Below are 13,956 nucleotides of genomic sequence, written 5' to 3' on the forward strand. Positions count from 1 at the left end.
CAAGTTACTTGATTAGGAGATGATGAAATTAAAATTTTGACTTAAGGTAATTCATCTAGCACTGGTGTGTGATGGATTAACTTTTGAACATTGGAGGAGGGAAGAAAGTACTAAGGATCTGGGAGCTGGAATTAGGTCCTTCAGGATCAGTTGGAATAATGAATAGTTAGTTGCAACCCAGTTTAGACAGGAAAATCAACATTTCTCAAATTTTTTCTTTCTTCACCCTGAGAGTTTATTTTCTAAGGTTTTTTCAGATTCAAAATAAACTCCATCTACACCTAACCTAATAAAAGAAAACTAACACAAAACATTCTATGCAAAAGTTGTTCTTTATGAGGAATATTACAAATACGAGCAAAGAGTAGAATTAGCTTTGGATATCTTTAAAGCAGTCACTAGCTTTTTTTGTGCCTTGAAATGCCATTTACATTGTTCTGTTGAAGAGGTAGTTTTCCCTGTCTTTACTTTGACAGGTAAATGTGTTTACAGCCCTTTGTTCCCTGGTTTTAGGATTTGGGATCTGTTTGTTTTCCTGCTTGGTTATCATATTACCAAACATCCTCTCACAGGGCAACCCGAAAAGGAGATTGAGATTCACGGTGCAGATTACCTGCATTTGGATCTAAGAGATTTCAGGTCATGATTCATTCATTCCCATTCTTCTTAGCAGACCTCCATTAAACTATTAGGTGGGGATTTCATAGCATTCCTCCCCAACCTATTCCATTTTGAAATTTATCGACCACATTTCCTCCGCTGGCATTCTCCGTGGAGACTGGTCACCAGAGCTGTGGCTCCAGACTGGCTGGAGCTTGGAATCTCGTGGTGCCTGCTTCCAAAGTGCACCCAAGACCCTAGTCTCCCAGCCAATCCCCCCAACACATCAGCAAACAGTCGTATTGAGCAACTGTTATCTGTGGCCCACAGTGAGGGTTGCCTAACTTGGAGATCCCTGTCACCCTGGGAACAAGTCCGGTTCCTGATCTGGTTTCTGAGAAGCAAGAACTTATATTAAGTCCCACTTGCTCAAGGAGTATTCATCTCAATATGTTCAGCATACTTTTAGATTCCTGAGATCCAGCTGAATTCCAGTTGTTACCGTTTAAAAATATACATTGATAGAAGTGTTCTCTCTCCCTCTAAGCTGCTTAGCTTTCTTAAAAGTAATTTTCTCAGACTGAGTTTAGCCTGAGAAAACAAGTTTCAGATCTTTCTCCCCTTCACCCTCCCTCTTTTTCTACCAAGGAGAAAATAACTACAGATTTCAGACATATAAATCTTGACCCTCAGTATTGTTTCACGACACTGGTTTTACACAAATTATTTGGGACAGGTATAACCCTAGGCCTTTACGATGATTTCATCTGTTCTTTCAATAAGTATTGGAAAAATACCTGTGTTCTGGAATTACATTGGAGCCTGCTCTGAGTGAATGAAGGGCAAAAAGACCTACTTTTTACTTTCACAGGTGCCATTTACTCTTCCAAAACATTAAGGAATAATTATTCTAAGGCAAGAGGGAGGGAGAAATAAAAGACAGTGATTTAGAGCCAAGAATGACATTGTGAGGGAATTCCCTGGCAGTCCAGTGGTTAGGACTCTGCGCTTTCATTGCTAAAGGTGTGGGTTCGATCCCTGGTCAGAGAACTAAGAGCCCACAAGCTGCGTGGGAAAAAAAAAGAAGAAGAAGAAGAAGAAGAAGAAGAATGACATTGTGAGACAAATAATAAATAAAAGTCAAAGAATGGAGAAAAGACTCGCGTGGGCACATGTCACTGTGAGGCTCCAGGGTCCAGCCTCCAGCCTCCGGGGGCTGCTGAGCACTTATGTGGCTGGTGGGACTGAGGAACCAAATTGCTAATTTTAGTTCATTTAAAATTGAAGCCGTTTAAAATATTTTCCCGCTAAACACAACTTCGTTGTTTTGATTAGAACGACATATATTACTTTAGCTGTAGAAAACAGAGTCTAAGTGGGGATGTAAGATACACACTGGATTTCAAAGACTTAGTAGGAAAAATGTAAACTATCTTAATAATTTTTAAATTGATTACAATTTAATCAATTATAGTTTAATATATTTATAAATCAATTATAATTTAATCAAACTCAAATAGTATTATTTTGGCTATATCAGGTCAAATAAAATAATGATTAAAATTAATTATTCTTGTTTCCTATGTTTTTCTTTTAAAAATTTTAATGCGGCCACTTAGAAAACTTAATATTACATAAATGACTCAGATTGAATGTTTATTGGCAGCGCTGCCATACAGGATATTTTGTCCTTTGGCTGCTAAATTCAGTTGCTGTGGTAACTAAAGGGGCCTCTAGGCTCAGGGTTTCCTGGAAGCCTGGGAGAGTGGGGGAGGGGAGGGATGACCTCAGGGAAGGTTTTTTTGGATGTCACGTTTCGCTCATCGCCAGTTCTCTCAGCTAACAATGAGGTTTAGAAAATATCCTCATTTAGTGGTTTCGTTTTGTAATGTATAAAAATATCGAATCAGTATGTTGTGCACCTAAAACTAATATAATAATGTAAGTCAGTTATACTTCAGTTTTTTTTAAAAAAAATCCTCATTTCAGGAAAGACCACACGATGTGGTCTGTTTCAGGTCCAGTAGTATCAGTTTGAATTCCAGGCTCCCAACCAAAACCCCAAAGGAAGGTGCACTTTCTTCAGTGGCTCCTCTAGCATAATTCTACCTCTTTACCGGCTTGTCGCGCCCCACCCGCTCTTCCCCTGCAGGGCCTGCTAGGCTACAGATTAACAGGCATTAGGAATTTGACTACTGATATTTCCCCCCAGCAAAGCCACCCAACTCTACCTACAACGAACTTGTCCTCCTTCGTTACCTCTCACACAGGAGCACTTCTCTCTCCTTTTATTTTCCTTCATCTTCCTGTGATCACATTTTTTCTTATCTGTTTTTCCTACTCATCTTGCTCACTTTGCTTGTATGGCTTAGAAATCAGATATTTATCTCACCCTTTTCTTTCAAGAAATTCACAGCCCAGAAGGAATATGATATTGCTAATTATCTCCAGTTGTGTAAGAATCGGTTGGCCTCGTCCCTTTTTATTTTTTTTTTATTTTTATTTTTTTGTTTGTTTTTGTGTTTTTTGTGGTACGCGGGCCTCTCACTCTGTGGCCTCTCCCGTTGCGGAGCACAGGCTCCGGACGCGCAGGCTCAGCGGCCATGGCTCACGGGCCCAGCCGCTCCGTGGCACGTGGGATCTTCCCGGACCGGGGCACGAACCCGTGTCCCCTGCATCGGCAGGCGGACTCTCAAACACTGTGCCACCAGCTCTCAACCACTGTGCCACCAGGGAAGCCCCTCGTACCTTTTTAATGTTTTAAGTGGAAGAAGGGAAGCACCATAAATCACTTGAGGGCCAGGACTTTTTTGTCCTATATACTGATGAATCCATCTGATGGGTAGTATGTGCTCCGCAAATACCTGTTTAACGGAGTTTGATCGTTGGCCTCTCTCTAGGTACTGTAAACCCGAGACTAGAGGCAAAACACTGCAGAATGGGTAGAATTCAGAATGGGTGGGGAGTTGTGAGTGCCATCTTTTCAGGAGTTTGGACTGTGTCCCATGCGCAGCTGATTCTCTCCTTTCTGCAGCCCAGGAGAGTTGGTTTGGCTCCTAGACACTCGGGTTTTCTCCCAGGAGACAGGATGCTCATCAGAGGACACGTAGAGCCCAAAATTCTTCCAATTCTTCCCTCACTCGCTTTCCTTCTCTCAGACTGTCCTTCCCTCCCCTTCAAGATTGTAGACACAGTCTACAATCAAAGAGCAGCTGATAAATTCCTAGGATTAGGAATAGTTTCTGTTTACACTCCGTCAAACAACGTTAACTCTCATATAGTAGCACCCGCTCGACGTTGCTTTATATAGATAGCGTTTATTCTCATCTCTTTACGGATTGATTCAGTTCTGAGCACTTGCGAGACCAAAAAATAATGTGTATCTGCCCTCCCTCCAGGCTTTTCTGGTAGATTTTTGTCTGTTAAACTAAGAGGCTGTAGCTGCTCTTTGAAGAGGGAAGGAGGACGAGCTTAGAAAAAAAAAACCACGGAGTAGGGAGGGTGGAGGATGTGGTTTTAAAGAGATGGGGGGGTGTGGTCTAGGGTGGGGCAGAGATTGAGGTCACAAAATTCCGGGAGGTCCGGAGACCACTGGGGGCGGGGGCGGGGTGGGGCTGGGGGGCTTGTCGCCCAGGCTCCGCCCTTTGCGGAGCTTATAAATAGGCGCCCATCCTAGGGGGTGCGTGAGGAGACGTTGGAGCGGTGCCGAGGACCTACGGCAAGACTTGCAGCTGAGAAGGACATTTTGGAGGTTTTGTTGGCTGGAAGAGGGGTCTCTGGAATCCCACTTCTAGATCTTTATTGAAAATTTGAAAGGAATTAATTTAGAGCCATGGGGACAGCGAAGGTAGGAACGATACAGTTACTGGTTTTTGCTTGTTTGGGGTACGCTCCGAAAGGCAAGCCTTAACGGTGATGGCTGTGCTCTCTTTTATACGGAGTCACCTAGCCATCTTAAAGCCTTTCCATTTCTTCCCCAGCCTGCAGTGCCAGAGTTCTACCAGTTCTCTTTGGATGTCATTTCCTATAAAGGATTTATCCCCGTTTGATTCACCTTCCTGTGGTAGGGAAAGTCACCTGGAGAAGTTGTGTTTGTCTCTCGTTTGGCTTTTTTTTTTCTTTAATACAATTACAGGCTACTGAGAATGTGAGGATGAAACCGGTTGAGTGTTCAGGGGATCAGGGGCTGCTTGGTTGTGCTGATTACGAGTGTGGGTCTGAGAGCCAGCAGGAGGATTTCTCTGGAAGCCTCAGACCTTGAAAGGACCTGGGATTTGTTTGTGGGCCTGGGTCGGTGTCCAGCCATCTGTTCTATGACCTATGGGATTCCCTGGATACTTAGGAGAGAGAATTCCAGTTGTCCTTCCTGTTGTGGTCGATTGTGAGTGCACAATATATTAATGTGTTGTGTGTTATGGATGCAGTATTTGTAGGGAGAAAGGTATTTTCATTCACTAAGGTAACTTACTTGAAAATAAAAGAAGAGAAGGGATGAAAAGGTGGGAAGGCCCTCAAGAGTAGTAAATGATGAGAGAAAAAGAAGAGGTTTTTACTAAAAGGAGAGGATTACACAGAAAGCAGTGCCCTGGCGGGGCTTCAGGGATACTAGATGCCTGGGAGGCAAGGTCAGTTTGGGGAACTGAAACTCCTGGCCTGCCACTGTCTGACCTGAGAGGGAAGGAGTTTAAGATGAGGAAAGATTGGGGTTCTCAGGCGTAAAAATTGAGCTACCTTGAGGTGGAAAGTAAGATCACGCGCACTGGAATTATTCCTAGCACGGTGAGTGATGGCTGGGTTGAGTACTGCACAGCCCCTCACAAAATGTCTCCATCTGGGGTTGGGAGTGAGCTTGTGCTCGCCCCCTGGTGGGTGGGTGGGGGATAGCAGTCCATTATTAAGTGAACGGGAAGAATTTCAGACGGGACCAAGGACACAGTAGGTTGATCCTGTAGATTACGCGAGGCAGTTAAGAGCAGCCTGGTGATGACGACACACCACCAGTACTCGGGCTTCTGTGGAATCTGGGGTACGGGTGAGCGTACGCTGGATCTAGCTGTTTCCAGAGTCAATTGTTCTTCGCAATCCTAAGGCATTTTACTCTGCCCTCACAGCTCTTTCTGTTCCTGAGCACAGCTCTGTGCTTGTTCTTACCTGGGGCTGCTTTTTGAATGCTTCCAAACCGACTAAACCCAGCAGTTCTCTTAACTTCTCCCTTTTCCCCAATTTTCTTGCCACTTTCCCCAAGTTTACTCTGCATGCTCACCTATGTATTTCCCGATAAGCTCTTCAGTTCTTTCGTGTTCCTCATTCATTACCTAAATCGTTAAGTTTTTGTTGTTTTCATACCGCTCACAGGCTGAGTTCTCCTGATATATACGTCTCCTTAATAAGAGGCAATCATCCATCAAGAGTTTTGACTGTTTCTTCTCTCCCCCCTCCCCCCCCCCCCCCCCGCCCAGGTCACCGCCCCTCTGATCTTTGCCATCACGATTGCTACAATAGGCTCTTTCCAGTTTGGCTACAACACTGGAGTCATCAATGCTCCTGAGGCGGTGAGTGCCAGGCAGCTAGAGTTTGGAATAGGGTAATTATTCCTTTAGGTAGTGTTTCCAGAGTTAACAAGTTTAGACAGACTTGGTACGTAGCTTGGCTAAGACCTAGAGGGGGAATGATATTGGTGGGGCTCTAATTGAATGATTGATCAAGGCAAAAGGCTCAGGGGCTCCCTGTACCCTGGACTATACCCATTCTTCCTCTCACCCTACGGTGACACACTTCCTTTATCATCCCTTAGGGGTTAGTTACAAAGTCTCAGGGCGGGAGGGCGGCTGGGATAGTCACTGAACAAGAGTACATCAGTACTACTACCTACTGGAATTTTCAGGACAGACAAAAAAGTATTCTTTTCAGAGCTGGTAACATTAACTCCAGTGTGTCACCCGTCTCTTCCATTGCCATCTGTTTACTCCCTTGATCCACTACCTAGAAAGTAACTGTAATGCTGTTCTCTTAGGGAGGGGAAGATCCCCAATGTTTGTTTCTTTTCTCCTCCAGTTGTAACCGTCTCTTCTCCCACCAACCATTTTAATTTGCAGATCATAAAGGACTTTATCAATTACACTTCGCAAGAGAGGTTTAAAAACCCTCCCAATGAGGCGGTACTCACATCCCTGTGGTCCTTGTCTGTGGCCATCTTCTCCGTTGGTGGTATGGTTGGCTCCTTTTCTGTTGGACTCTTTGTCAACCGGTTTGGCAGGTATTAATACTTTTTTTTTTTTTTTTTTTTTTTGGCTGAGTTGGGTCTTGGTTGCTGCGCGCAGGCTTTCTCTAGTTGCGTTGAGCGGGGGCTACTCTCCGTTGCTGTGCGCGCGCTTCTCACTGCAGTGGCTTCTCTTGTTGCGGAGCTCAGGCTCTAGGCGCGCGGGCTTCAGTAGTTGTGGCGCGCGGGCTTAGCTGCTCCGCGGCATGTGGGATCCTCCCAGACCAAGGCTCGAACCTGTGTTCCCTGCATTGGCAGGTGGATTCTTAACCACTGCGCCACCAGGGAAGTCCCGGTTTGGAAGGTCTTGATCAGAAACTGGGCAAGGAAGGGGGCTATACTGGTTGCACTGAGGACAAGTGTTGAGGCTTAGAGCAGGGAGGTGATGATACATTTGAATGAGAGCACCTCAAATTCCCATCAAGGGAAAACTAGTCCCACAGATTGCTGGGCTCCAGCCCCGATTCAGGCCTAATGATTAGTCTGTGGGACAATTTTAATTTCTAGCAAATTTCTAGCTGATGCTGTTAGTTTGTGAACCACTTTGAGAACAACTGGCCTTAAAGTGCTTGCTAAAATCCTAGCCTACAGCTAGGACGTAGAGGGGAGAATCTTTAACGAGTTCTCTAGGTGAGTTTTATGCATACTGAGGTGTAAGAACCATTGATCTTGATTATCCCAACCAGATATGTTCTGATACTAGAAAGTGGAAAAATTAGACCAAAAGACGTATGAGCCTGGAGAAGAGTAGAATGATTAGGAGAGAAGGGGGAGATCAGGTCTATTTTGCTAACTTCACTTGTTTTTGTTTAATCTTTCAGGCGCAATTCAATGCTTATTGTCAACCTGCTGGCCATCGCTGGTGGCTGCCTTATGGGGTTCTGCAAAATAGCGGAGTCATTTGAAATGCTGATCCTGGGCCGACTGGTTATTGGCCTCTTCTGTGGGCTCTGCACAGGATTCGTGCCCATGTACATTGGAGAGATCTCTCCCACTGCCCTGCGGGGGGCCTTTGGCACGCTCAACCAGCTGGGCATCGTTATCGGGATTCTGGTGGCCCAGGTACTCTAGAACTTATTGAGGGTTAGTTTCACACCTCATTAAATGAATTTACATGGAGAAGACAGTCAAGAGAATGTCTGGCACAGAGAACTGTATTCAGTATCCTATGATAAACCATAATGGAAAAGAATATATTTTAAAAAAAATATATATATATATATATATATATATGCATAACCAAATCACTGTGCTGTACAGCAGTAATTAACACAACATTGTAAATCAACTATACTTCAATTTAAAAAAAGAACGTCTGGCACATATTCAACTATGTATGTTTCAGACATTAATTAATATTACTATAGTTCACAGATGGCTAAGGAAGCAGGCAGGGTAGAAAAAGTAGAAGAGACTATCTTTTCCCGTGATAAAAGAACAGATGATCTTCTGAACATTTTTTTTAAATCAACTTGTAGCCTGTAAAGTATGGAATTTATAGTATTGTCTTTGTCTGGTTTCTAGATCTTTGGTCTAAAAATCATCTTGGGGACTGAAGAGCTCTGGCCCCTGCTCTTGGGCTTCACCATAATCCCAGCCATCCTCCAATGTGCTGCCCTTCCATTTTGCCCTGAAAGTCCTAGATTCTTGCTCATTAACAGAAAGGAAGAGGAAAGCGCTAAGGAGAGTGAGTACCCTTCACACCTTCGCCGTAGGAAGCTTAGGCTTGTGGTTTGTTTTAGGATGAGGACATTGGATCTGGTTTTTGTCATCTCCTTTCCCTGTCTGACTATGCTTAAGTCAGAAGCTTGCAGCCCCTGAAGGATGGGGTGGGAAGGCGAGTTAAAGCCAGATGCTGATTGAGCCGCCAGAGGCCGCGCTCATCTGGGCGGCTTCTCCCCATCCGTCTCACGGGGAAAAGGAATTCGGGACAGTACCTTATCATTAACCTTTCCTCTTCATGCTTTTCACCAGTTCTCCAGCGACTGTGGGGCACCCAGGATGTGGCTCAGGACATCCAGGAGATGAAAGATGAGAGTATAAGGATGGCACAGGAAAAAAAAGTCACTGTGGTGGAGCTCTTCCGAGCCCCCAACTACCGACAGCCCATCATCATCTCCATCATGCTCCAGCTCTCTCAGCAGCTCTCGGGGATCAACGCTGTGAGTGCCCGCTTGTATGTCAAACGTGTCCTACAATATTCCACTTAAAACACCTGACCAGAGAGAGGTGAAGAGCATTGGCCGTTGCTCACCTTCTTTTATATCCAGGGGTCCCTCACAATGCTTGCCACAGAGCAGCCTCTCAAAAAATGCTCTTTATCCAGGTTTCCATTTCGTTTTTAAAATTTTTTCATTTTTATTTATTTATTTTTTATTTTTTTTGGCTGGATCCTAGTTCCCCAACCAGGGATCAAACCCATGCCCCCTGTAGTGGAAGCACGGAGTCCTAACCATTGGACTGCCAGGGAATTCCCTACTTCTTAAAATTATCTATAGTACATGTTTTCCATATGGAAAGATGAGAGAATCAATTAAAAGTTTGTCACCCTTAGCCTTGGAACTTATAGTTAACATTTGTCCTCTTCTAGATTTTTTTTTTAATATATAGAGTATCACGATTTGTCCATTTTTATTCATCCTCTTTTTCTGACCACTCATTTTAAAATTTTTCAGTCCTCTCTAACTCTGGTCTGTCTTATTACATGATGTTATCAGTGATAACATAGGCCATATAATCAAAGCAGATCTGAGAGTTGATACACCTTGGGTTTTTTCCCAGGACGGTACAATTTAACATCAGTGTAAAGCCCTGGGGAGCAATGAGGAGGTGTGTGGGCACACAGGCAACTTCAGAGTGAGCTGGGCTTATCATTCTCTACATTTTTTACAACTTAGAATAGTGACTACGATAGTTAAGTGTGAGGTAAAATGGAAGCCATCAGTGGGCAGGTAGCCATTGTATTCTATGCAAAGATCAGCTTCTGCTCTTGAGTCTTGGTTGTGGGCAGAGAGGGTATTCCTACACCTATCTTTTTGCAGATAAAATATTTGGATATGAAAAACACCCACCCCTGTCCCCCTTCTAAGTACTGATTCACACCCTGAGTGTTTCCCATCATAATGGGATCAGTGTGATCAAATCGTTTTGTGACAATGCGTTTTGCAAAACACGTGATAACTCAAAATACTAAGTTTGTCCTTAGCCTTTTCTCCCTAACGCACCACAAGGATGCTTGTGTTTGAAATAGCAGTGCATCTCCTGAGGACTTAGAGGCTGTTATATCAGACCTTGGGAGGAAAGATAGTTTGAAAAAGCCTCTCAGGTGGTTTTGATGGATCTCAATCTCAAATTTCCACATTTGAAAAACCACTGTAATCAAATATACTCTCAAGACTTTCCAGAACAGCGAGGCTGGGACTAGAGTGAGGCGTCCAGATACAAGACGTGTCCTGAGAAGGACCTCCTTCTTCAATTCTATACCCCAGGTGCCTGCTTGCCTTCTCCGAGTCGAAGCCCTGCAAAACAGGATCAGAAAAAGACCACCCTGGGAAAGTTACAAATGATAGATGGGTGCTCTGCCAGCAGGACCTACCCATCCCCCAGCCCCTACCCCCGCCCTTTCAGGAAATGGTGTGTGAAAGTCCGTTTTCCAACCTACCTTTGAACAAACAATGTTTTCTAATTTCCCTTAAAGGCAGAGGGGTAAGAGGCTGGATAGTGTTTACCCAGCAGAGTAAACTGCCTATTAGGTAAGATGATGTGGCCTAGCTCCATGGCACCAGGCAGCAAGATTTTACTGTAAGAAGTTTGCTTGAGATGCACATATATGTGTTAGGTTTTTGATATGTGAGCTTTTATGTAAGGAAGAGAATTGCCATAGCTATTCATCTCTAGTTTTAACTGTTCAAACGTCTTTCCTCACAAGCTTTATATTATTAAATATTCTTCGATTTTTTTTTTTTTTTTTTTTTTTTTTTAATTCCACGCTTCTCTCCTAGAGCAGCAGTTTTCAATGAGGATGACACTCCATATCTCAGTTTCCAAGAGCTCAGCCTGAATCTTATTTTGGAAAATATACATAGTTTCTATCTTAGGTTGTAGGGATTTGAAGACTTGTTTCTGGAGACGGTCACTCCCATTGTCCAAGCATATGTTCATCAAAAAGTCTGATGAATACTGGCTGCTACGAGGGCAGGTACTCTGGGTGAAATCATAAACCCCTAAACCAAACCTGAGGGACTGAGCGATATAGATCCTGTTCCCTTGTTATCTTGAGGTCTGAGACCAGTGTTTCTTTTTTTGTTTGTTTGTTTGTTTGTTGTTTTTGTGGTACGCGGGCCTCCCTCTGTCGCGGCCTCTCCCGTTGCGGAGGTACCTTTTTAATGTTTTAAGTGGAAGAAGGGAAGCACCATAAATCACTTGAGGGCCAGGACTTTTTTGTCCTATATACTGATGAATCCATCTGATGGGTAGTATGTGCTCCGCAAATACCTGTTTAACGGAGTTTGATCGTTGGCCTCTCTCTAGGTACTGTAAACCCGAGACTAGAGGCAAAACACTGCAGAATGGGTAGAATTCAGAATGGGTGGGGAGTTGTGAGTGCCATCTTTTCAGGAGTTTGGACTGTGTCCCATGCGCAGCTGATTCTCTCCTTTCTGCAGCCCAGGAGAGTTGGTTTGGCTCCTAGACACTCGGGTTTTCTCCCAGGAGACAGGATGCTCATCAGAGGACACGTAGAGCCCAAAATTCTTCCAATTCTTCCCTCACTCGCTTTCCTTCTCTCAGACTGTCCTTCCCTCCCCTTCAAGATTGTAGACACAGTCTACAATCAAAGAGCAGCTGATAAATTCCTAGGATTAGGAATAGTTTCTGTTTACACTCCGTCAAACAACGTTAACTCTCATATAGTAGCACCCGCTCGACGTTGCTTTATATAGATAGCGTTTATTCTCATCTCTTTACGGATTGATTCAGTTCTGAGCACTTGCGAGACCAAAAAATAATGTGTATCTGCCCTCCCTCCAGGCTTTTCTGGTAGATTTTTGTCTGTTAAACTAAGAGGCTGTAGCTGCTCTTTGAAGAGGGAAGGAGGACGAGCTTAGAAAAAAAAAACCACGGAGTAGGGAGGGTGGAGGATGTGGTTTTAAAGAGATGGGGGGGTGTGGTCTAGGGTGGGGCAGAGATTGAGGTCACAAAATTCCGGGAGGTCCGGAGACCACTGGGGGCGGGGGCGGGGTGGGGCTGGGGGGCTTGTCGCCCAGGCTCCGCCCTTTGCGGAGCTTATAAATAGGCGCCCATCCTAGGGGGTGCGTGAGACGTTGGAGCGGTGCCGAGGACCTACGGCAAGACTTGCAGCTGAGAAGGACATTTTGGAGGTTTTGTTGGCTGGAAGAGGGGTCTCTGGAATCCCACTTCTAGATCTTTATTGAAAATTTGAAAGGAATTAATTTAGAGCCATGGGGACAGCGAAGGTAGGAACGATACAGTTACTGGTTTTTGCTTGTTTGGGGTACGCTCCGAAAGGCAAGCCTTAACGGTGATGGCTGTGCTCTCTTTTATACGGAGTCACCTAGCCATCTTAAAGCCTTTCCATTTCTTCCCCAGCCTGCAGTGCCAGAGTTCTACCAGTTCTCTTTGGATGTCATTTCCTATAAAGGATTTATCCCCGTTTGATTCACCTTCCTGTGGTAGGGAAAGTCACCTGGAGAAGTTGTGTTTGTCTCTCGTTTGGCTTTTTTTTTTCTTTAATACAATTACAGGCTACTGAGAATGTGAGGATGAAACCGGTTGAGTGTTCAGGGGATCAGGGGCTGCTTGGTTGTGCTGATTACGAGTGTGGGTCTGAGAGCCAGCAGGAGGATTTCTCTGGAAGCCTCAGACCTTGAAAGGACCTGGGATTTGTTTGTGGGCCTGGGTCGGTGTCCAGCCATCTGTTCTATGACCTATGGGATTCCCTGGATACTTAGGAGAGAGAATTCCAGTTGTCCTTCCTGTTGTGGTCGATTGTGAGTGCACAATATATTAATGTGTTGTGTGTTATGGATGCAGTATTTGTAGGGAGAAAGGTATTTTCATTCACTAAGGTAACTTACTTGAAAATAAAAGAAGAGAAGGGATGAAAAGGTGGGAAGGCCCTCAAGAGTAGTAAATGATGAGAGAAAAAGAAGAGGTTTTTACTAAAAGGAGAGGATTACACAGAAAGCAGTGCCCTGGCGGGGCTTCAGGGATACTAGATGCCTGGGAGGCAAGGTCAGTTTGGGGAACTGAAACTCCTGGCCTGCCACTGTCTGACCTGAGAGGGAAGGAGTTTAAGATGAGGAAAGATTGGGGTTCTCAGGCGTAAAAATTGAGCTACCTTGAGGTGGAAAGTAAGATCACGCGCACTGGAATTATTCCTAGCACGGTGAGTGATGGCTGGGTTGAGTACTGCACAGCCCCTCACAAAATGTCTCCATCTGGGGTTGGGAGTGAGCTTGTGCTCGCCCCCTGGTGGGTGGGTGGGGGATAGCAGTCCATTATTAAGTGAACGGGAAGAATTTCAGACGGGACCAAGGACACAGTAGGTTGATCCTGTAGATTACGCGAGGCAGTTAAGAGCAGCCTGGTGATGACGACACACCACCAGTACTCGGGCTTCTGTGGAATCTGGGGTACGGGTGAGCGTACGCTGGATCTAGCTGTTTCCAGAGTCAATTGTTCTTCGCAATCCTAAGGCATTTTACTCTGCCCTCACAGCTCTTTCTGTTCCTGAGCACAGCTCTGTGCTTGTTCTTACCTGGGGCTGCTTTTTGAATGCTTCCAAACCGACTAAACCCAGCAGTTCTCTTAACTTCTCCCTTTTCCCCAATTTTCTTGCCACTTTCCCCAAGTTTACTCTGCATGCTCACCTATGTATTTCCCGATAAGCTCTTCAGTTCTTTCGTGTTCCTCATTCATTACCTAAATCGTTAAGTTTTTGTTGTTTTCATACCGCTCACAGGCTGAGTTCTCCTGATATATACGTCTCCTTAATAAGAGGCAATCATCCATCAAGAGTTTTGACTGTTTCTTCTCTCCTCCCTCCCCCCCCCCCCCCCCCCCGCCCAGGTCACCGC

General features: G+C 44.8%; 1 protein-coding gene across 5 annotated transcripts in view; it reads left to right on the forward strand.

Moving 5' to 3' along the window:
- The first annotated feature begins 4,285 nt into the window (after nt 1–4,285).
- Nucleotides 4,286–13,956, forward strand: part of SLC2A3 (solute carrier family 2 member 3) — an 18,185-nt gene continuing 8,514 nt past the window's right edge. For 2 of the 5 annotated variants that reach the window (XM_028490985.2, XM_028490986.2), the window contains exons 1-6: nt 4,286–4,447; nt 6,060–6,152; nt 6,696–6,856; nt 7,681–7,921; nt 8,384–8,546; nt 8,834–9,021. In XM_028490985.2, coding sequence (XP_028346786.1) covers nt 4,433–4,447; nt 6,060–6,152; nt 6,696–6,856; nt 7,681–7,921; nt 8,384–8,546; nt 8,834–9,021 — 861 coding nt within the window. In that variant the 5' untranslated portion in view covers nt 4,286–4,432. The other 3 variants (XM_055085460.1, XM_055085459.1, XM_028490987.2) reach the window with 3 other exon arrangements.

This window comes from Physeter macrocephalus, chromosome 6, assembly GCF_002837175.3.
Source record: "Physeter macrocephalus isolate SW-GA chromosome 6, ASM283717v5, whole genome shotgun sequence".
Lineage (NCBI taxonomy): Eukaryota > Metazoa > Chordata > Mammalia > Artiodactyla > Physeteridae > Physeter > Physeter macrocephalus.